At 25.7% G+C, this 22,718-nt stretch overlaps 6 protein-coding genes across 6 annotated transcripts, besides 1 other annotated feature; 3 read left to right on the top strand and 3 right to left on the bottom strand.

Moving 5' to 3' along the window:
- The first annotated feature begins 1,350 nt into the window (after window positions 1–1,350).
- Window positions 1,351–2,498, top strand: OCT59_004829 (uncharacterized protein). Its single transcript, XM_025324473.2, has one exon. It carries the CDS (start codon window positions 1,445–1,447, stop codon window positions 2,249–2,251), a length of 807 nt encoding a protein of 268 aa, XP_025186043.1. The 5' UTR covers window positions 1,351–1,444; the 3' UTR covers window positions 2,252–2,498.
- A 5,472-nt stretch (window positions 2,499–7,970) lies between these two features.
- Window positions 7,971–9,640, top strand: OCT59_004828 (uncharacterized protein; the record flags this gene model as incomplete). The annotated part of the gene is made up of 5 exons (XM_066137967.1): window positions 7,971–8,420; window positions 8,497–8,635; window positions 9,065–9,388; window positions 9,450–9,506; window positions 9,612–9,640. 5 exons carry the CDS (start codon window positions 7,971–7,973, stop codon window positions 9,638–9,640), a joined length of 999 nt encoding a protein of 332 aa, XP_065997157.1.
- A 585-nt stretch (window positions 9,641–10,225) lies between these two features.
- OCT59_004827 (uncharacterized protein) lies at window positions 10,226–11,983 on the top strand. The gene is made up of 2 exons (XM_025330050.2): window positions 10,226–10,697; window positions 10,799–11,983. Exons 1-2 carry the CDS (start codon window positions 10,287–10,289, stop codon window positions 11,690–11,692), a joined length of 1,305 nt encoding a protein of 434 aa, XP_025186040.1. The 5' UTR covers window positions 10,226–10,286; the 3' UTR covers window positions 11,693–11,983.
- Window positions 11,984–13,526: 1,543 nt separating this feature from the next.
- Window positions 13,527–13,989, bottom strand: OCT59_004826 (uncharacterized protein; the record flags this gene model as incomplete). Its single annotated transcript, XM_066137965.1, has 2 exons — window positions 13,527–13,749; window positions 13,898–13,989. 2 exons carry the CDS (start codon window positions 13,987–13,989, stop codon window positions 13,527–13,529), a joined length of 315 nt encoding a protein of 104 aa, XP_065997156.1.
- A 2,016-nt stretch (window positions 13,990–16,005) lies between these two features.
- OCT59_004825 (uncharacterized protein) lies at window positions 16,006–17,255 on the bottom strand (the record flags this gene model as incomplete). The annotated part of the gene is made up of 3 exons (XM_025309053.1): window positions 16,006–16,786; window positions 16,870–16,900; window positions 16,979–17,255. 3 exons carry the CDS (start codon window positions 17,253–17,255, stop codon window positions 16,006–16,008), a joined length of 1,089 nt encoding a protein of 362 aa, XP_025186039.1.
- Window positions 17,256–19,979: 2,724 nt separating this feature from the next.
- Window positions 19,980–21,382, bottom strand: OCT59_004824 (uncharacterized protein; the record flags this gene model as incomplete). Its single annotated transcript, XM_066137964.1, has 4 exons — window positions 19,980–20,023; window positions 20,108–20,320; window positions 20,596–20,989; window positions 21,071–21,382. 4 exons carry the CDS (start codon window positions 21,380–21,382, stop codon window positions 19,980–19,982), a joined length of 963 nt encoding a protein of 320 aa, XP_065997155.1.
- A 646-nt stretch (window positions 21,383–22,028) lies between these two features.
- Window positions 22,029–22,046: a sequence feature (Short protein (OCT59_004823, UZO13321.1) was converted to a misc_feature.).
- Between the last annotated feature and the right edge of the window lie 672 nt (window positions 22,047–22,718).

Here is a 22,718-nt window from a genome sequence, read left to right as displayed (position 1 = left end):
ATAATTACTTTGAAGAACCATTATATAATCGTTTGTATTTGGATGTTGGGATATTCCATATATTTTAGAAGTTTTACTACTATGATGCGATACTATCCATGCAGTTGAATATGTTGCGACCTAATAATAAAGAATAAAATAATAAGTATTATATTACAATTATTACAATTGAATTTTTAGAAAAATCCATACCTCATTTAAGAATTCATCGATAATACTTTGAGAATCATGTACACATTTTAAATCAACTTTTTGATTCGAATTTCTTATATATCCCATTTTATGAATATTATAACGTAATGGACCATCCCTCCATTTTGCTGAATATACTATAGTAGAATCATCTGAATCATCTTTATCTCTTGCTTTTATAATATCAAATTGATCATAAGGTATCCATTCAAATGGTATATCAATACTACTATTCATGCTTAATTGCATTCCTTGAATAAAATCATCAATTTTTTTATTTCCGCTAGTCCAATTATTAAAATTTTGCTTAAATTTGCTTATTTGACATGGATAGCACCATATCTCACTTGTATATTTATTATTACAACTTTTACAATAATCATCCTGAAGAACCATAAAATACTCTTTCGTATCAGGATGTTGAGAGATTCCATATATTAAAAGAGCATTTTCCTTATAAGGATTTATTGAATATGTTTTAAACTACAAATATAAAAAAAAAAATTAAAAAATGTAAATAAATTATTATATTAAACAAGGAAATTTGAACTAAATTTATAAAAAATTTTTCGTACCTCATTTTGAAATTCGGTAGAAAGAATTTGTAAATTAAATAAACTTTTTAAAACGATATTTTTATTTGGTTTTCTAATACATTCATTATTTTTATCATGATATAATGGACCATCTTTCCATATTGCTGAATAAATGACATTAAGATCATTTTTAATTATTTCTTTAATATCATTAAATTGATTATATGGTATCCATTCAAATACTATATCAGATGAATCATCAATATTTAATTGCAATTGTTGAATAAAATTATCAAGTTTTTCATTTTCACTAGACCAATTTATAAAATTATTTTTCAAATAATTTATTATACAATGTTTACACCATTTATTATATATATCTGTATATTCTTCACCGCATCTTTTGCATGTATTTTGAAATGACATTTTTTTATTATTTTGAGGTTTTATACTTATAATTGAATTCTAACGTTAAAAAAGTAAGTATAAACATTTGATTTTCATGTTGATCAACGCCCAAGTAACAAGTATATCAAATTGTGACATGATACTACGTCATATATTTATTTTGTGTTACGGAAATTTTTTAATTACGACTTGACACACTTGAACTCAAACTGACAAAAGATTTTATATGTATATATACATATATATATATATTTTTATATAAAATGCCTTAAAATATTTTATTATGAATAAAAATTAAATATTTCATTATGGATAAATACATAAAACATACTTTTCATTATTATACGGATGGTGACATTATTCTCCAAGTTAAAGATACAAATTTTCTTGTACATAAAACTATTCTTTCACTTGCTTCTGAATTCTTCAAGGATTTATTTGCTTGTGCGACACCTTCTTCAGATAAAATTATTAAAGTTATAGAAGATTCATCAAAAGAAAGATCAATCCCTATTTTAGAAATCATTGATGAGGAACCTAATTCAATTGAAGATATTCTTTCATTTATTTATCCTAACACCATATTGTATGTTTATTGGAATAATGTTGATAATTTATTACGTTTATCTGATAAATACATTATCAGAAAACTCTTAAATTCTTGTGAAGTATTTCTTCAAGAACATTTCACTGAGAAAGTTCTTGGCTCATTTATACTTGCAGAAAAATATCTATTACCAACAATTTTTAAAGAATCTTCTAAGCTTATTATAGATGATATTATTGAATATGAATGTGATGAAGACTTTAAACCAATTTTAAAGAGAACTCAAGAAAGATTAGTACATTCTCATCATATTTATTATTTGGAGTTGGTTAAATTTAAAAAACATGCTAAAAGTGATGGGAATAGTTTACATGTTAGCACTGCATATGAAATATGCACTTTTCCTATTCCCAAACCATCATTTACGCGAAAAAAGATTTTTGAAAATTATAAACATCCGGATAGGGAATATATTAAGAATTTTAAACAATATCTTGGAAGTTTTGAGAAATTAATAAATGCACCAGCAAATACAGACTATTATTACCCTTTTATAGAATTAGTATAGAAATTTAAGATTTGTAATGTTTATAACTCAAGTATCAAGAACTTTTTCTTATCCTATATTTCTAAAAATTACTAATGCAATGAAAATAAATTTAGAATCTTATTCTCTGATATTAAAATGATAAATGAAAATAATAAATTTGTCAAAAGTTTTCTAATATAATGATTGTGAACCTATAATTCAAAGGGATTACCAGTTATAATATTAAACTATGAAAGTTTCTTCTAATAAAGTCCTGATTAAATTGATAAATTTCATGCTATTTGAAGTTAAAACCCATTGTTTAAAATATATTTTAAGAAAAATGATTAAATAAACTAATTATTTTATACTACATTACAAGTTTAGAGTTACAAACTATTTAGAAGGTTTTCTTTGAATTTATCCTCTTATTCATATGAATTTTTTTTCACACGAGGTCGTACCAACAAAACAATTGATCATATATGATGTGTATCAACGCTAATCTGAAGTTATTTCAGTAAAAATGATATGTCTTGTATTATATATATATATCATACTTTGTGTTTGACATGGCTCACTTTGCATATGAATTTATTAACTAAAATAGGAAAACTTGGAAAATGTATGTAAACAAATAAATGTAAGAATTGGTTTCAAGTTTGTTATTGATGTTTTTCAAAATACTATTGGTCACAGTGCAACGACAGCTTCTGCCACTCTGTCGCCACAAGAATTTCGTCTCTCTCATAAAGTCATAAAATTTATAATTTAATAAAAGGTTTATTCTTTATTATGTAAGAATATGTCATTATAACACAGTTATTTATTAAATATAAAATAATATAATCATAAATTTTCGTCAGAACATTATAAAATAATTATAATAATTAAAATAATAGTTTTTATTAAAAGAATTAAAAGAAATTAAAAGGAACTAAAAGGAACTGAAAGGAACTAAAAGAAACGGAAAGGAACTTCCAAAGAAAAGGAACTGCTAATACTAAGTCAAAAAGTTAGGGTTTATATAATAATTTACATGTTGATCCTTTGATCAACGTAAATAATAATAAATTAATTGTAACTTATTACATCATTATTATTATTAGGATGATCTTCATTTCCGATCTAAATTACTTCGGACTATTAATGTTACACAAAATATAGACGATCCCTATTCCGAAATACTCTATTATTTAAATTAAAGTTAATTCTGGAATTATGGCACTACAACAGGACTGAATGATTGGATGAGATTGGGCCATGTAGTGGCCATTTTCACCAATCAATGAAGGTCCCTGTGTCCAATATAGCATGAAAAAAATGAGATAAAAATATTTGACTAAAACGTATCCCAATTTAGCAATTATTTATTGCATAATTCTGGTTAGACTTATTGCATCAAGATTTTCCAAAATTAACATTACAAAATAGGTGTGATACCTTGCCATCTATGACAGGAAAAATTTACAAATTATGACTAATTATTGGATTTCTTTTCTATTAGACTGCCATTATAAAAATGTTTCAGTATAAATATATACAGTGGTGAGCAAAATTTTTTGAAAATTTCACGTGACTTCAGTCACGTGTAGTGACTTTTAAAATATTTGCAGATCAAATTGCAATATACTTAATCCAACGCTGCACATCTCAAAATAAATATTCTATCTTTACACAACCTTTTATATAAGAAAAAATAACTTGAAATAAAAGATTTTATTGAAAAATGACAGCAAAAAATAAATTTATGATTATGGGTCAAAAGAAGTGCAGTATTTGAGTGAAATTTAACTTCATACTATCGTGGTCACCAGGTTTTTTATCGAAACAATAGGAGGATGGGAAGATATGGCTTAAAAACCTAGTAAAAATTAACTAAAAATGACACAAATATCAATCTGATGATTTTTCTGAGTCCTGTCATGTCAATTTTTAGCACAGTCATGTGAATTTCGATGCAGACTGAATTTAAACTTTGATCAGTCAGGCTGAATTAACTGTAGCAAAAAATATTATAGGCCAATACATTAGGTAGAATTTTATGATAATGATCAATAATTTAGCTGAAAAAGTATTAGAAACGAATAATAATAGTTTTTAGGCACATAAAAATTCTTTCTTATTTACTTACTAATCTTACAATTGGAATTACGAAGAAACTGTTGGATAGTTAGAAATAATACATTATAACCTGGTCAAAAAACGTAAAAGCTTATTAACAGAAACCTAAGAATATGAAAACCATTAAATTTGGAGAATTCGGGAATGTTGAACGTTAAGGAATGAAAATTTTATTTCTAATAAAGATACAAATATTTTATTAAATTAATAAAATTAAGTTATGAGGAAGGATAATTTTTTAATTGTATATAGTTTAAATCTCATGGCATTGCACTTTTAAATATATCACTATTTGAGTAAATTCAATTAGCTGAGGTCAAATTTCCATATATACTTAGGAGGGTTTTCATTAGGAAAAATACAGTGGTACGTGCTTTTGTAAAAGACTCTACTCTCAATTTATTTGTTGAGACCTTTATTTCGATTGCATTTTTTTCGAGAGGATAACTCTGATTAACGTTACAAAAATATATGTGTTTAGAATATTCGTGAAATGCTTGCACGCCCTTGCTAAGTAGATATTTATAATAATTCTTCGAATAAAAGTTGCCCTTTGTAAAATAAAAAATACGTGTCACATTCATCGAGTAATACGAATTACTGATGAAATATTTCGTTTGTAGTCATGCTAAGGTCATCGGTGATTTATTTGGACATAACAAAAGAAGCATCTTCATTTTGAGTTTACCTTAATGCACTTCTTTTTTATTTTTTTTGATAAGCACTTTTACTTCTACATTTTTTCGTTGTATGATTACCAACATTTATGTATGGAAAAAAATTATAAAATATTTTCTCTGCTTTTTTAAATTCTGGTGAAGTATCAATAAACGGTAAAGTTTATTGCAGTATCTATTAATTTTTATTTTCGAGTAATTTATTGGCAAAATAAGTTACAATAGATGATATCAACGAATCATTTAATGATCTAAAAGATCTCATAATTTTAAATTTTAAATATTTTTAATAATTGTAATAAATGACTGAATTTATTTAACGTATGTAAAAGTTTGAATAAATTATACGGATTGAAAATTTACAAAATAATTTGAATTCGAGACGGTCCACTCGGCAATTCACGAATATATTACCTACCTATACTATTTTAGGTAGTTAATTATTCCTGCATTTGTAATTTTGTACACACACTTGGCGTAAATATCAAATTATTATAGCTTCTCTAAAAAGTTAATTAAAGTTTTCCAAATAATTTTGCTCACCACTGTATATACAGCATATATATATATATTATAATAATGCAAAATAATATTTTTTATTTTATTTTAAAGCATCTGTTTGCTAAGTCATAAAGCTTATAGTAGTTATTCTAAACCTAAATATATAAATATTAAAGAATAGTAATAATAAAGTGAATAGTTAATAACATAAATCCTATATAACATAAATCCTATAAATATATAAATCCTATAAATGTATAATAATCATATTTAAAATCATAAATGCATAATACTATAAACGTTATTGATTTAAGTGTTGAAACAATTTTCTGTATATTTGGTCGTTCATTTGGTTCATATTTCCAGCATTCTGATTAATTATCTTTTCATTATTTCTCATTAGATCTTCGGTACTGTACATCAATTATGTTTATTTTGTATATGTTTTACCATTTGAGAGGCGCCTTTAATACTTGCATTACAGTAAGGGCATTCTTCTTCATCTTCTTCTTCGCTACTATCATCTTCATAATTTATTTCCTAAAAAATAGTGAAATTTTAAAAATGAGATATTTAACAACTACTATTATAACATATAATATATTTATTACCTGAGCAATGATATCATCAATAGGCCACAATTCTAAAGTAAAACCTGGTAAATGTTTACCACCTTCCAAATAAACCCATGGCCGCTTTCTACGATAAGGTTCACCATTCTTATTTCTTTTGTAAACCTGGATAATGCGATTCAATGGATCAATTAACCATCCTAACTCCACAGAAGTACCAATTGCAAAATATTCCTTCTTAAATTTAGTATCAATTTCTTTATCTACTTCTTTTTTCTTGAGATTTGCAACTTCAACAACAAAAAAAGGGGTAAAGGGTTGCCCATTAAAAGACCAAAGTTGTTCTTCATCAAGTGAACGATAAATATTGGCAGGTGTAAAAGTAACGTTTGGTGCTCGAATTTTCTGACCACCAGAAACGTTAAAATCAAAACCTCCTTTAGATGTGGTGACAACACCATTCTTGGAATTATTAATATTCCAATTACCAAGCTGTCTAGATATTTCATGTACAATAGCTTCATATACAATAGGAGAATATGAAACAGGAACTAGTTTTCCATTTACAAACTCAAAGTTGGGATAATTATCCTTAATGTGGTCTTTGATGAATTCAAACTCCTCAAGGTTGTAAGTACGGTTGAAATCTATTTCATTAATATCTAATAAAAAAAAGAGTTAAAAAAAGAGTTAATATATATGATATATATGTTATATCTTATCAATTATAAGGAAAATTTTTTTTACCAAATTTCTTCCTTGAATCGGCAAATTTCTTCCTTTTTGATGCCGAATTTCCTGAATCGGTAAATTTCTTCCTTTTTGATGCTGAATTTTCCGAGGCTAATGGCTCTATTAACTTCCTTTTTTGCGTCATCTTAAAAAAAAAAAAGAAAGAAAGAGAAAATGAAAAGAGAAAGGTTATACCGTTATTATTAAAAGAAAGAGAGGTATAAAGAGAGAGAAGTTGTTGAAGTTTATTAAGCAAACAACTGTTTGTAAATTTTTTTTTTTATTTCCACAAGCATTTATATATTCTTAATTTTTATTGATAGTCATGCATACTCATTATTAACAAAATGTATCATCGATTGTTGCAAATCAGTTAAGATTTTAACTGATTATTAGTCAATGACTAAGTTTTAAAATTTTGGCCAGTTTAAAAATTATTTATAATAAGTATATTATAATAAAACTGAAATTACCCTATATTGATAAAATAATCTTTTTTTTTCGTATAAAATTAATTATTAAGATTCATATTGGAATATCATATATTAATTCATTAAACCATGTGTTTTTTTAATATGTCGCTTTAAGATAAATAAAAATAGAACGATCTAATATGCTTACAATATAATATACAGTATATTCAGTATATTGCAGAAGTGTGGATTTGAATAGAACACAGAGAACAAATCGGAAAAATGACTATATTACACGCTGTGATGCACAAATATTAATTTGAATAATTCACAAAATGTAACATTTGAGATATAATTTATCAGTATTACCATATATGTGTCAATTTATTTAAATTTTTAGATTATTTGTATTTACATGGCTAAATTGGCTGATAGCCCCTAATAATATTATTCATGATTTTTATTATTTATATTCCCACTGATGTTTGTTTAAAAAGATGGAAAAAGTCTATCAATGTTAGTTAAAAAAGTATATTAAAAATTTTATGATCAGATCCGTGATCACATTGTTTCACATAGTTGCCTTAGAATATCCTACATCCAAATTGTATTTGTTGTATGACGCATACTAATTTTGATCTATTACTCTAACTAATTTTGGAAATTAAATTCCTTTTTCGTTCTCATTGATTGGAATAAAATAAAGTAACGCCCACTCGAGTAACACTTACAATTAAATATGAGTAAAGATAACGTAACTCAAGTTTCTATAGAATCTGAATGTAATATCACTAATAAAAAAGACCATGATTCAGCGAACATAAATCATGAAAATTGTTCTTATTGCAACAAACCATTTATTGAAGAATTATGGTGTAAAGAATGCGATCCTCGTTGCAATCATGATATTGATACATTTATCAAAGATACAATTTATGATACAAGAAAGAATTATGATAAAGATGATGCTAGATTTCTCGAATGGGTACAATTTGATAGATTCGAAGATATAAGACGAATTGGTGTAGGTGGATTTGCTCAAGTATACTCTGCAACATGGATCGATGGACAAGCAGAATATTATAAACTAGATTTTGGAAGTTGGAAAAAATCAAATCCTAAACCCATAGAAGTCGCTTTGAAAAGGTTGAATAATTCACAGAATATGTCAGCTGATTATTTAAGTGAGGTATATATTTATATAATATTAGAATTTTTTATTAATATTAATATAAATTTATTTATTTATTTTACTTAATATTAAGCTTAAAGCACATTGGAATTTGAATAAATCATATACAAATTCATTAAAATTTTATGGAATGACTAAAGATCCGGAAACTAAAGAATTTATGATGATTATCGAATTTGCGAAAATTGGAAATTTGAGATGTTTTCTTTCAAGTAATTTTAAAAACATTTTGTGGAAAGACAAAATTAATTATTTACATGGATTATCACAAGACCTAAAATATTTACATAAATTAGGATATTTTCACAAGGATTTTCATAGTGGAAATATATTATTGAACTATGAGAACAATGAAAATACTTCATATATTTCAGATTTTGGATTATCAGGACCATCAAATGAACAAAAATCAGATAATAAAATATGTGGAGTATTACCATATATTGCTCCAGAAGTTTTAAATGGAGAACCATATATATTATCATCTGATATTTATAGTTTTGGTGTAATTATGACAGAATTGTCATCCGGAAAACCGCCCTTTCATAATAGACAACATAATACTGGCTTATCACTGGCAATATGTAATGGACTCAGACCAGAATTTGGAAAAGGAACTCCTGAAATTTATAAAAAATTAGCTTATAGATGTATGAATGCCATTTTTAATCAAAGGCCAACAGCAGAAGAATTGTACGATATATTAAACTTTTGGTGGCATTCTTCTGATATTAATAGTTTTCGTTATACTGAATATCAAAAAAAAGAAGTATTTGGTTATAAAGGAAAAGAAATTAAAGTTATATTTGACGAAGCTGATAAAGAAATACCAAATATTTTAATTTCATATGAAAAGAATCCTGATGCAATTTACACTAGTAGAATATTCACATTTAATAATTTGCCAAAACCTGTTAATTCGTCTATTATTACTTCATATATCAATGATGAAGAAAATAATATAGGTATTATATTTAATATATTTTTCTATAATTAAAGTAATTGCTAATTTTATTATTTGAATAGATTTTCAAGATTCTCAGTTAATTGATTTAGAAATCTCTAACTCATTAAATTTAAATGGTAACATTTTTTTTATTATATTCAATATATATTACTAATGGTATATGTTTTTTATTTAATTTACTAATACTAATGGTATATGTTTATTATTTAATAAATAAACAGATGATAACAAAGATAATGCAGAAAATTAATTATATGTCGAAATATATATTTATATAAATTATTAATTTTAATTTAATATGATAAGGTGAAAGGGAGGTATAAGTATTCAAATATATTATTAGTGAATTCAGTAGTTATTATAGTAGAAAAAATAAATCGTCTGGGACAGGCCAAAGTTGAGGTGGCAATATACAGTGCGAGGAAATATTGAAAATTTATTTTAAAATGATTAACTTTGATACATTTGTAATCAATAAATGGAATAAACTTATTTTACTAATTGGAAATAAAATCATTCATTTTCGAATTAAAAAACCAAAAAATGGTACTATTCCAGAATAACTTTCAAACTTTATGCAAGTGAGCACCGAAAATTCCGGATATTCCGAATATTCCGATATACTAAACTGCCTAAACAATCAACAATCGCGAACAATAGTAATGTATTACTGCGACACAAATGATCATCAATTATGATGTATTTCGCCGCAGAATGATAGTGATCATCATGTATGATCGACAAATCAGGAATGTGGCTATGTTCTGCGACTAACCTTTTTTATTCTAATTGTATAAATAGTATAAAGTAACGCCCAAAAAATTTTTTTTTTTTTGACCATTGAATTCCCTTTTAACAATTTTTTTTGAAAAAACTTACTTTTTTAAAACATAAAAATGAGTATGAATTCTAATCATGAAAATTGTTATAAACCAAAAGTCAAAAAGTTATGGTGTAAAGAATGTGTTCCTCGTTGCATAATTGAAGAGTGGACCAGTGAAAACTCTGACATTGATGAATTTATCAAGAATACAATTTATAATGCAAAATATTCTGATGATGATGATGATGATTATGATGATGATTACCCATTATTTCTTGAATGGATACCATATGATAGATTTAATGATATAAAAAAGATTGGTGAAGGAGGGTTTGCCAAAGTTTACTCCGCAACATGGATTGATGGTAAAGCAATATATACTAGAAATAATGGGAGTTGGAAAAAAGGAGAATCTGAACCTATAAAAGTTGCTTTGAAAAAATTAAACGGATCACAAAACATGTCGGATGAATATTTAAATGAGGTAATAGTTTATTCTAATGTATATATTTTCAATTATTTCAATTAAATTCCTACTAATAATTAAAATTAATTAATTTATATTTAATTTAATTTCTATAATAGCTTAAAACACATTGGGGTTTGTACAATTCAAACACCGGTTCTTTAAATTTTCATGGAATAACCAGGGATCCGAATACTATAGAATTTATGATGGTTATGCAATATGCAAGCCAGGGAAACTTAAGATGCGTTCTTTCAAATAATTTCAACAAAATTTTATGGGAAGATAAGCTTTTAAATTTAATGAATTCAGCATACGACCTTAAAAATTTACATGAATTAGGATATATTCATAAAGATTTTCATAGTGGAAATATACTATTGAATTATGAAGATAACGAAAATATTTCTTATATTTCAGATTTTGGACTGTCCGCTGGACCATCAAATAAACAAAAATCAGATAATAAAATATGTGGTGTACTACCATATATTTCTCCAGAAGTTTTAAATACTAAATTATATACATCATCATCTGATATTTATAGTTTTGGTGTAATAATGACAGAATTATCGTCTGGGGTGCCACCTTTTTATAAAAGAAAACATGATATTAAATTAGCATTAGATATATGCAATGGACTCAGACCAGAATTTGGAAAAGGAACCCCTGAAGTTTACAAAACATTGGCTTATAAATGTATGAATGCCAATCCTGATCAAAGACCAACTGCAAGTGAATTATATAACATACTACATTTTTGGCATAATTCTACGTATGGAAATTGTCAAGATATAAAGAAATTTGGTTATAAGGGAAAAGAAATTAAAGCTATTTTTGAAGAAGCTGATAAAGAAATACCAAGTATTTCAACTTCATTTGAGAAAAATCCTGGTGCAATATACATTAGTAGGCCATTCATATTTAGTGATTTACCAAAACCCATTAATTCACCTATCATTACTTCATATCTTCAAGATTCTCTGCTGGCAGAAATGGAGATTCCAAATTAAAAAAGGTAATATATACGATGTATATATTTTATTAGTAAATAAATAATTATAATAATGCCACGGAAATTAATTAATTTTATTTCAAAATTTTTTTTTTTGTGAAAGATTATTTATTAGCTTTTGTTTATTTATTTAATTATTAGCATACTTTTATCATATTATCATTATTATTTCATAATATGTAGTTTTATCATCAAAATTCAAGTTATCAGTTATTTATACCTAAAAAGTTTTTTATATATTGTATAATTATCATGTCGTGAAAAATAAAAAAAAATTCATTACAATCTTAAGTATTTTTATTATGTATTCATTCATACATATACATATTGAAAACGTGATCGGTAATATGATAAAATAAATAATTATTTAACTAATGGAGTACCTTTAATTCGTATAATATTGAGTAGATGATATCGAAAATTTAAAATTAAATTATTCATAATTTTTATAAACTCACCTCACAGCTTATATTAGTACATCATGGATAAAATCCGATCGATTTAAACGCGTGTTTTTTTGCGCTAAATAATAGTATATTCTTTAACGAAAAATATATATGTACTATAATTGTACAGTATATATTATTACAACATAAATATTCAATGAATTATGTTGAGGAATGCAATTGCTGGAAAAAATTCTTTAAATTCCATTTACACTTTCTTTATTTAAAAATGAAAATAACAAAATTATAATTATGAGGTTATGCTTTACTTTGCTTTTGATGCTACCCAAATTTTTTTACGCTTGTTTCAATTTGGTATACCGTTTTAAACAGTATTCAGCAAATGAAAGATGACAAATGACAAATGACCCGATCATTATACTTATTTTTTTTTTGATTAAAATCATGTGATTGGATATTATCCAAATGACTGAAATGAACTTTCAAAAACGTTTTCTTCATCAGTTCAACATATAATTATACAAACTGATCGTAAATTTTATTATAAAAAAAGAGTATATTTGGTTTTTTTCAAGAGGCGAGATTTTCTATTTTAAATTCAAATATAATGTGTTGAGTAAAATAAAAATCATTCTATGACAAATATTGATGTAAAGAATGTGTTCACATATCAAATTTTTATTTTGAAAATTATTCGTTGCATAACCGTACTATGCTCACTACTTTTCGTATTAAAGTGGGAGCAGGATGACTGATTTATTTTCTTCCATTTTACATTTTTACACGATGTACATTGTACAACAATATACAATATACAGTATTTACTATTATATTCTCGTCAAGATTAATGGTTCAATGGTGATTAGATTTACGGGGCGCTTTTCAACACATGGCTAGTTGCAGCAAAAATTATTGTAATTATCAATATTAAGAATTACTTGCATCATTTTTATTTTAATGGAAGGTAACGCAGCAGAAGAATATTTAATAGGATAATTAGATAATTTATAATTAGTAAATTACGTAAACCACTTTATTATTTTTAATAAATGAGTAAATAAAAATAGAAATTTTTTATTAATAACCCCGTTAAATTCACAGGATGATCACATGACTATTATTATATTATAATATATCAAGTTACAATATGATTATTGAAATTAGTAATATAAGTAAGCATAATTATTATTAATTGCTGTTAAATTATTAAGTTATTTTACATGTTCTAACAGGGTCTGGTATGAAAGGTCGACAATCAAAAGGCCGACAATAATGCGGGCCAGCATGTCAGTCTTTTGATTGTCAGTCTTTGATCGGGTCCCGTTCTAACATTATGAAGTATGAACCATATCACCCCATCGTCTACAACAATAACCCTCATCTATAGCCCTTTGATTTTCTTTATTTTTACCTTTCAACTGATGATTACAAACGTTTACTAGATGGTCCACCTTTTCCTAAATGCTTAAGTGGTTCTAAAATTTCGTCAGTTGAATAAATTACATCATCAGAACTAAACAATATTTTACTATTATAATTTACACTAATTATTTCTTTTTGCTCCTTATTTTCCATCACCTGTAATTTCCTTTTAGACTGATTACGAGGTTGATTACAATGTGCTTTAGCATACTTATACGTGATAAATCTATAGAAAAAAATTATATGGTTAGTCAATGCAAAATCCTAGTTATTTTTTAAAGTTATCACAAATCCTAACCCAAACCTAATCCTAACCCTAACTGACCCTAATACCTGACCCTAATCCTAACCCTAACCCTAACCCAAGTTAATACCTGATTGTTTTCTCACTTACTGATACGGTTATTCTCTTTTGGTTCAGAGCCAGATAATTCACAATCAAGACACCTATGCCACAAATTACCATTAGAATCTTTTCACTTCATTTTTTTTCTTACAGTAAAGCCATAGAATCTTCCATATTCTGTACAGAAGTGAATAGCTATATCAAAGTAGCTTCCTTCATAATTGTAGGACATGAGAGTAACCTAGGAAAATTGGCTCCGCAGTTTATATATTCAACACCAAGTAAAGCTACAATAGAATGCAACCAACCATATTAACTAATGTAAAGAACTGGCCCAAAAGCTCAAATAAAATAAATACAAACCAGTTTAAGTTGATAATGTAATACTTTCATTAGCGTTATCATTATCTTGTTCCATATGAATAAAATACTGAGTATGAGAAGTATAGTTGTCACTAGTTTATTTTATGAGAAATGAATCTTGAGGTTTAAAGGTAGAATCAAAATTATCATACACAGACGTAAAATTCAAAATTTGATAAGAGAAACTTCGATTATATAAAAACCCTTTTAAAAAAAATCAAAAAAAAAATCCAAGAAATACAAAGTTCTATATTTTTTTATTAAATATAATCTTTGTAAAACATTATAAAACTGAATTATTTCGATAATTGAAAACAGTTGACGGTCAAGATACATGAAGATGATCTTTTTTTAAAATAGCCAAAATATTGGAATATGGGTGGTAAATTCTAAAAAAGTTCAAAAGTTATTATACTGTTTCATTACATGATAATTTGATATAAACTAATGAAAACAAACATCAACCAATTATAAATTTGTTAGCAAAACCAATCTTTTTTTTAAAAAAATGTTAAAAATCTTGGCATTTGATAAATAAACTTTAAAAACATAAGTACGTAATTTAAACTAGCAGAAAAATTATGATCAGCCACTGATCTTAATGATCTTAATAAGACAACTCATATTACACATGATATCAAGAGTGATCACGCAGTTAAAGGATCTAACCGAATTTAGGAAATTTCTTGTAACACATTCACCGTTCACATGTCCGTTATTTTTAGATTAATACTTTTAACTTTTATCTAAATATTAAAAATTTTTGAATATTGATTAATAGATATTTATTAGAACGAGTATCCTAAAAAAATTCTTTATTTTATCATTCGTTTCATTAAAAATATATAAAAGTACCAAAAGTACATTTGAACGACGATAATTGTACTATAAATTGATCTTATTTTGTATTTACTGTATATATTGATATCTATATTTAAATAATCTATTTTTAAATAAAAGGGTTAAATTATAAAAGTTTATAGTTAATCTCAAGTTAACATGTGCTTTACAAAATTTATAACGTGAATCCTTTATATAAGAAAAAAACTTAAAAAGTCAAAAAACAAAAAAAAAAATATTTGATAAACGAAAAAATTTCCTAAAATAATATTATTTAAAAAAAAAATTAATAATTTCAATGGGATCAACTGTATTTTTTTTGTCATTTTTGAAGATCAAAATTATCTGATCACTTGTTTATCATGAGTGTGCGACAAATTGTGACGTGTTAATAAGACCCTTATCTGTCAATAATCCGAAATCCAATTTTTTATTATAATAATTTTTATAAATTTAATTTTCTTTTTTCGATTTTAAATTCCGTTACTAATTCCGAATAATTTTTTTCGTAAAAAAAAAATATAAATCACAAATCTGGTTAAGTTAAATACTTCTCAAATATCGATAACATTACATTACGATCATTATTTATTTATTTATTTATTTTTATTTGCGCATATCTTTTTTTTTTTCATTTGAAATTTTTTTTAGTAAACAATAAAAATTATTTTAATTATATTATATTCATCGTTTCATATTATTTATTACTTGAACTTATTCGTTTTGGTCGAAATAATAATAATAATAAAAAATACTAGAACAAATTAACGTTAAAAAAGAAATTTTATTATCGAAATCTTAAAAGAAAAAACTTAGCCTTTAAAAAAAGTAATTAATTATTAAGATACGACTAATTTTTTTTTATTATTATTAACTATTATTGTTCTCTACATAAAAAAAGAAAATCTATTTGTATGCAAATTATTTAAAATGTTAAATGAACATGACAGATCCCACAATAAATGATACAAATGACCATAAATTAGCACTGTTTAAAGTATTTGCAGCACTGGTAGTAGCAGGGGTAGAGGAAGCTGATGGTATAGCAGCTGTTGATTCACCAACAACATATGGTATTGAACTAGGATATGCTGGTGCTGCTGTCGGTGCTGGTGCTGGTGCTGTAGTTGTAGTTGTATTAAGGGAAACATCTTCAACATATGGGTTTTCTCCTAAACAAACAGAGATGGGTTTAATACTGAATCCAGCTTTTGTAACGATTGGTAAAGCTATTAGAGCTCTCTCAGCGGTTTGTTTATAAAGGTCATGTTCAAGAGAAATATGACCGGTAGTAGCAGGTTCCTTAACCCATTCAGTGAAATTTCCTTCAATCCATGTAAGTTGGTAGGATTTATCATCTTCTGACATCCAATCATTTGTATTTCTATCCCAAATAACAACTTTGTAACCAAGTTGAGTTGCAATTCCTCTTACACGATCATCATAATCTCCGTATGGAGGACGTACATATTTAGGTGTAAGTCCAACAGCTTGTTTTATTGCAGCTTCAGTCCATTTGAATTCTGCAATTATTTGTTCATTGGATTGTGATGTAAGATATGGATGAGACCAAGTATGTATACCGATTTGATGTCCCGCCTTAGCCGCTCTTTGTAAAATTTCTGGATTTTCATATACTCTAGAACCAACAACGAAGAATGTTACTTTATCCCCTGTGTTATCAAGGAAATCTAACAAGCCGGTTGTGTATTCTCTATAAAATATAAAAAAATTTTTAAACATGAGGTGTTGACATGTTATGACATAAATAACTATTACATGTGAAATAAAACTTACGTTGGACCATCATCAAAAGTGATACCCCAATCTATTATTGGAAAAAAATTATTAACAGTTAATATTAATTTTTTTCTAGTTAAAAAATAATAATATTTTTTGTACTAACCTCCTTTAGTTGGGCATAGGATGACGTCGGAGTCGGGCTTAGTACACCCATTACAACTCCAATTACAAAAAGTATTTTTGTCTGGACATTTGACTCCTACATCTGCTGCTTTTACTAAAGGAGCATTGGGAACCTTTGTTAAATCAACCAAAGCGGTCCAATCCTTCACAGGTGGTGGAGGTTGATCAAGAGGTGGCCATTTACCAGTTAACGCCGCCGCGTCTGTAAACGTAACAAGTAATGATGCGAAAACACAAAGAGAAATAGTGACCTTCATGATTGTGTTATAAACTTGATAAAGAAAAAATTAATATTTGTTTTTTTTTTTAAAAAAAAAAAAAATTGTTGGGAATTTTTTGTTTAGTTATATATAAATTATGGTGATGTTGATGTGTGATGTCTGACGAGTGTATAGGGGGGTGATATAAGGAATAAATGAATGAAATAAATGAATGTACTTGTTCAAAAAAAGGTTTTTTTGAACTCTGAAACTATTGATGCGCTTAAAAAAAAAAATGAAAATGAAAAGTTCGAAACTTCACCCTTATTTTTATAAAAAAAAAAAAAAAAATTTTTCTTTTTTTTTGTTACATTCATTGAAACAATAAATAATAAATTATTGAAGCACATGTAAAAAATATAAGAGACAAAATTAAGTACTCTGAAACTAAAAAAAAAATACAAAATATATATATTTTATATTATATATATAAATAAACATATAATAATAAATGAAATAAATAATAATATAAATATATATGTACATATATCGGCCTTTTTTCGGATTCCCGTAATAAAATCGGGATTGTCAGGAGAAAGAAAAAAGAATAAAAAGATGCACATATACAGTTTGTGAAAATCGAATCTTGGCCAGCATTACGAAATTCTAGTCCGGCACTATGCTTTAATTCTGGCCAACACATGTGTGGATTCAGAATCCACATTGTAATACCTAAGCCCGTGATAAGTCACGTTTACCACCTTAGATATTGACAAAATGATTATTTATTAATAATATAAATAAATACAATAATATGCTTGGCTTAATAAATAATAGTTATTGGGTAGAGGGGTTGAAATATCACCGAACTGCGAAGCAGTTCGGATGATATTTTAACCCCCCTACCTAATAACTATGTTATTATGCAGACGTCCAAGATCATGTTCCATATGAAAAGCATAATAAATGTGTGATAATAATCTATATGACGTAATGCGTCAAAAATATCAAAGATATTTGTTTATCTAAAAAATATCAGTATGTTAAAAACAACATGATCCTATTTGGCTGCATAATAATATTAAATAACGGTTGAATGTTTATCCTAAAATTTCTTTTTATTTTCAAAATTCGTATCCTGATTTTTAACAAGATTAAAATGATTCTGCTATTTATATTAATCTGAATATAGTAACCTGTTGAACTTAACCTATACTATGCGTTGCCCTCAAAACTATTGTTCCACATTAAACAAGCAATGTTTATCATTACTAATCCATAATCTATTTTGACCCGAAGCGCCCGGTATGGAGTGATTGTCAATTCTTGACGTTGGCAATTTCAATGTATCTCTTTTTTTATTTTGTAAATAGTGCGCTTTTTTCAATTTAATTAATAAAGAGAGGCGGTTACGCGAGTTGTAAAAAAAAAAAAAAAAAAAAATTCATAATCTATTTCCTTAAGTGTAATGTCATTTAGTAACCAATTAAATTATCCTTATATTTAACGTCATGATCTACAAATTAATCACCTGATATCTTAATCACTTGATCATTTACTATCTATTAGTTTAACGTCGTCTCGGACGTCACATTTATAACGTCATACAATTTTAAAAACTAAATTTTATACATTAATTCTAAATATAATACTGCGCCTTATAATTAATAAATTTACTAGGTATATTACGGCATTACAACATACAACATATATACGGTAAAAATCTTATATTTGTTGGTTTAGTTACTTTCTTTCATTTATTTACGGGTAAGTTAGGAAATTAACTTTTTCATCATAATTATTTATAGGAGGTAGCTTTAGCAAATATATTTTATTAAATTTATGATCTATATTTATTAAATATATAAATATACTATATTATATTATTTTATTGTAATATTGTTTATTCTGATCTCGCATTCTTATCAAAACAAATTTGCATTAAATCTAAGTAATAGCACAAAAATTGAGGAATAGGAACGCTTCTCACAATTTCTATGGTTAAAAATGGATTTGGAATTAAAATTGATATGTTTTATTGAAACAAAAAAAAAAAGAAGAAATACTGCACTCATAATAAAATAGTTTAAACGGATTTGTAAGATTAATAAGGTTAATATAGAAGTTTTATAATATATTTTTGTCCAATACAGCAAGTAGTTATGTCACTGATATGGATGAAAGACAGAAATTCTACAGTAGGTCGTTCGAAATAATATATTTATTTGTCGTATCTCCGAATACAGTACATAAAAAAATTCATGGCTCATTTTTTTATTAAAAATATTTATAGTTTCATTCCTTTATTTTATTATTTTTGGATTATACTCATTATTATAGATAATTTGCTTAAATTTCAATTTCAGTTTTTTAAAGTAAATCAACACTCACTCATTTGATAATGTAAAAACTTTATCATTGAACTACTTAATAATGCAAAGAAGTTACTGATTTAATTTTAGTTGTTTATTTTAAATTATTTTTCTTCGAATATGTCGTTATCGTAAAGGCAATAGAAAGATGAGTTCACAGTCGCAATATATATTATATTTCTTAGTATAATTACCACTTAATTTCACATTCTAAGATCATATTATAATGTTTAATTGTTAAATAGTTATTTTACTTGCCTTTTATTATAATAATTATATATTATGTATATAAATATAATAATTTAATAAAATAAACAGTGAATATATCACAAAAAATACGATAAACGAATATATACTGTAATTATTTGTAGTAAACTCAATGAATAATTATGTTATATTTTGAATATAATTAACTAGAAACCTCTAAATCAAATAATTTAGAATCTTGACAATCTATAAAACAATAAAAAAAAAAGTAATTATAGGACTAATCATATAGAAGGAATAATCATAATAGTAATAGTTCAAGTACAATACCTTTATTATCTTCATCAAGATACGAAGTAATAATAGATGAATTAATAGGTTTTGGCAAATTACTACTAAATGTAAATACCCTACTTGTGTATACGGCATCAGGATTTTTTTCATGTGAAGTTGAAATATTTGGTATTTCTTTATTAGCTTCATCAAAAGTAGCTTTAATTTCTTTTCCCTTATAACCAAAATTTTCCTCTTCTTGATAAATATCTATAATGAGAAATATACCAAAAATTTAATATGTCATATAATTCACTAGCTGTTGGTCTTTGATTTGGAATAGCACTCATACATCTATATGCTAATTTTTTATAAATTTCAGGAGTTCCCTTTCCAAATTCAGGCCTGATTCCATTACATATTTCTAATGCTAAGCTATAATCATGTTTTCTATTATAAAAAGGAGATCTTCCAGATGATAATTCTGCCATAATTATACCAAAACTATAGATATCAGAAGATAATGATTAATGAATATGGTTCACCATTCAAAACTTCTGGAGAAATGTATGGCAATACTCCACAAGTTTTATTATCGGATTTATGTTCATTTGATGGTCCTGATAATCCAAAATCTGAAACATAAGAAAGATTTTTATCAGGTTCTTCTTTTCTATTCAGTAATATATTTAAATCTTTATGAAAATAACCCAATTTATGCAAATCTTTAAGATCATATAATATGTTATGTAAGACTAGTAATTTTTCAATCCAAACGATATTATTAAAATTACTTGAAAGAACACTTCTTAAATTTCCTTGATTTACTAACTGCATAATCATCATAAACTTTTTAGTTTTGTCATCTTTAGTTATTCCATAAAATTTTAAATAAGTATCACTAGTTTCATTTAAGTAAAAATTCCAAAGTATTTTAATCTATGAAAATTTAAAAATCAATAATTGTAATTAATAATTATATTTTAAAATTAGATAACAATAAAAAAAGTGGAAATATACTTCATTTAAATATTCTGGTGAAATATTTTGTGATTCATTCAATTTTTTCAAAGCAACTTTTATAGGTTCAGGTTCTCTTTTTTCCAAACTTCCGTCATGTCTTTTATATTTCGTTTTGCCATCAATCCATGTTGCGGAATATACTTTAGCAAACCCACCTTCACCAATTTGGTTTATATCCTCAAATCTATCAAATGGTACCCATTCAAGAAATTTTGGATAAAATTTGCCATTATAAAAATAATTATTTTTTGCATTATAAATCGTATCCTTGATAAACTTTGCTAACAACCTAAAATTTCTAAAATACATTGTAAAATTAATATTACAGTATATTATATACAAACCATGTTAAGATACTCGTTATTGGTCTTGTAGGGACATTGTACAATAGTTAGTATAAAATTTATTGTAACATTAATTTATTAACATGTATATTTAATATAAATTGTAGCAAATTATTGTAAAATATATTATAAAATTTATTGAAAAATATACTGTAAAATTTATTGTAATATTTATTGAAAATATATTGTAAAATTTAATTATAAAATACATTATAATTTACTTATTTAATGTAATATTATCTAAAAATTAATTCTATGGTTCATCACACGTAAGATGTCAATCCTCCTCTATCCTCATTTAATTACTCTTCTCTCTTTCCTTGCAATCAAGTTTCTTTTCTCTTTTATTTTCATTTTCTTTATACAACTACTTTACATCCTTATAAGTGTTCATTTTTTTACCATTCTTTGTTTTTTTGGTGTAGATGCGAATACTATTAAAAAGAAACGAAAAAAATTTCCTGAAAAAAAAAGAATGAAGTAACATTCATTAATATAAACAAACTAATGAAAAAAATACACTTACCGAAATCCAAAAACCAACATGTTCAAAAAGAGTCAGAGAGACCCGAAAAACTGGCTGCCTAATAAAAGAAATAATCCAACTAATTTCACACATCTATACCCGACTAGAAAAGTAAAACGAAATGTTAATAGACATTCCGTTAGAAAAATAGTTCAAAGAAAAGATCATCTACCGAATTCCATGCAACAAATACTCGAAGAACAATCCATCTAAAAAGGAGAGAAACAATTAAAGAATAATTTACAATAAGAATAGAATCCCACTAAATTAACATGAATTTTACATGTCAAAACTTCAAAGATCTAAAAAACTAGCCGTCTAAAAAAAGAAGCAAAAGATGTAAGACTTCGTTAAAATATCAAAGTTAAAAGAAAAATAAAATAAAACTAAGTTTTGTAATGATACATACGTAAACTTAATCTTCCATGGTCAGAATTCGAATCTTACAAAAAAAAATAGAGAAACATTAACAATACGTTTCTTTTATTAAAAAATTAAAAGAAGCAAAGTTCATGATGAAACTTACTTTATCTCTTCTGATGGTTTAGTCCATTCAAATCTACAAAAGGAAAGTTTCAAAAATTTTGAAACACTAAAAATATGATCCAGGACCTATATAATAGAAAAAACGTCAATAAAATGTTTTTAAGGTCTTTAAATAATTTTTAAGAACTTACCTGATTCTGCCATGTCCGATTTGGAACCAAAGTTCCCACAAAAAATGTTTTTTTTTTAAAGTTCAAAAATTTTTTTTTTTTTGAAACTTAACTGTCTC

The sequence above is a fragment of the Rhizophagus irregularis genome, chromosome 13 (assembly GCF_026210795.1).
Source record: "Rhizophagus irregularis chromosome 13, complete sequence".
Lineage (NCBI taxonomy): Eukaryota > Fungi > Glomeromycota > Glomeromycetes > Glomerales > Glomeraceae > Rhizophagus > Rhizophagus irregularis.
The sequence above is the reverse complement of the archived record's forward strand: the minus strand, read 5'-3'. Positions and strand labels throughout refer to the sequence as shown.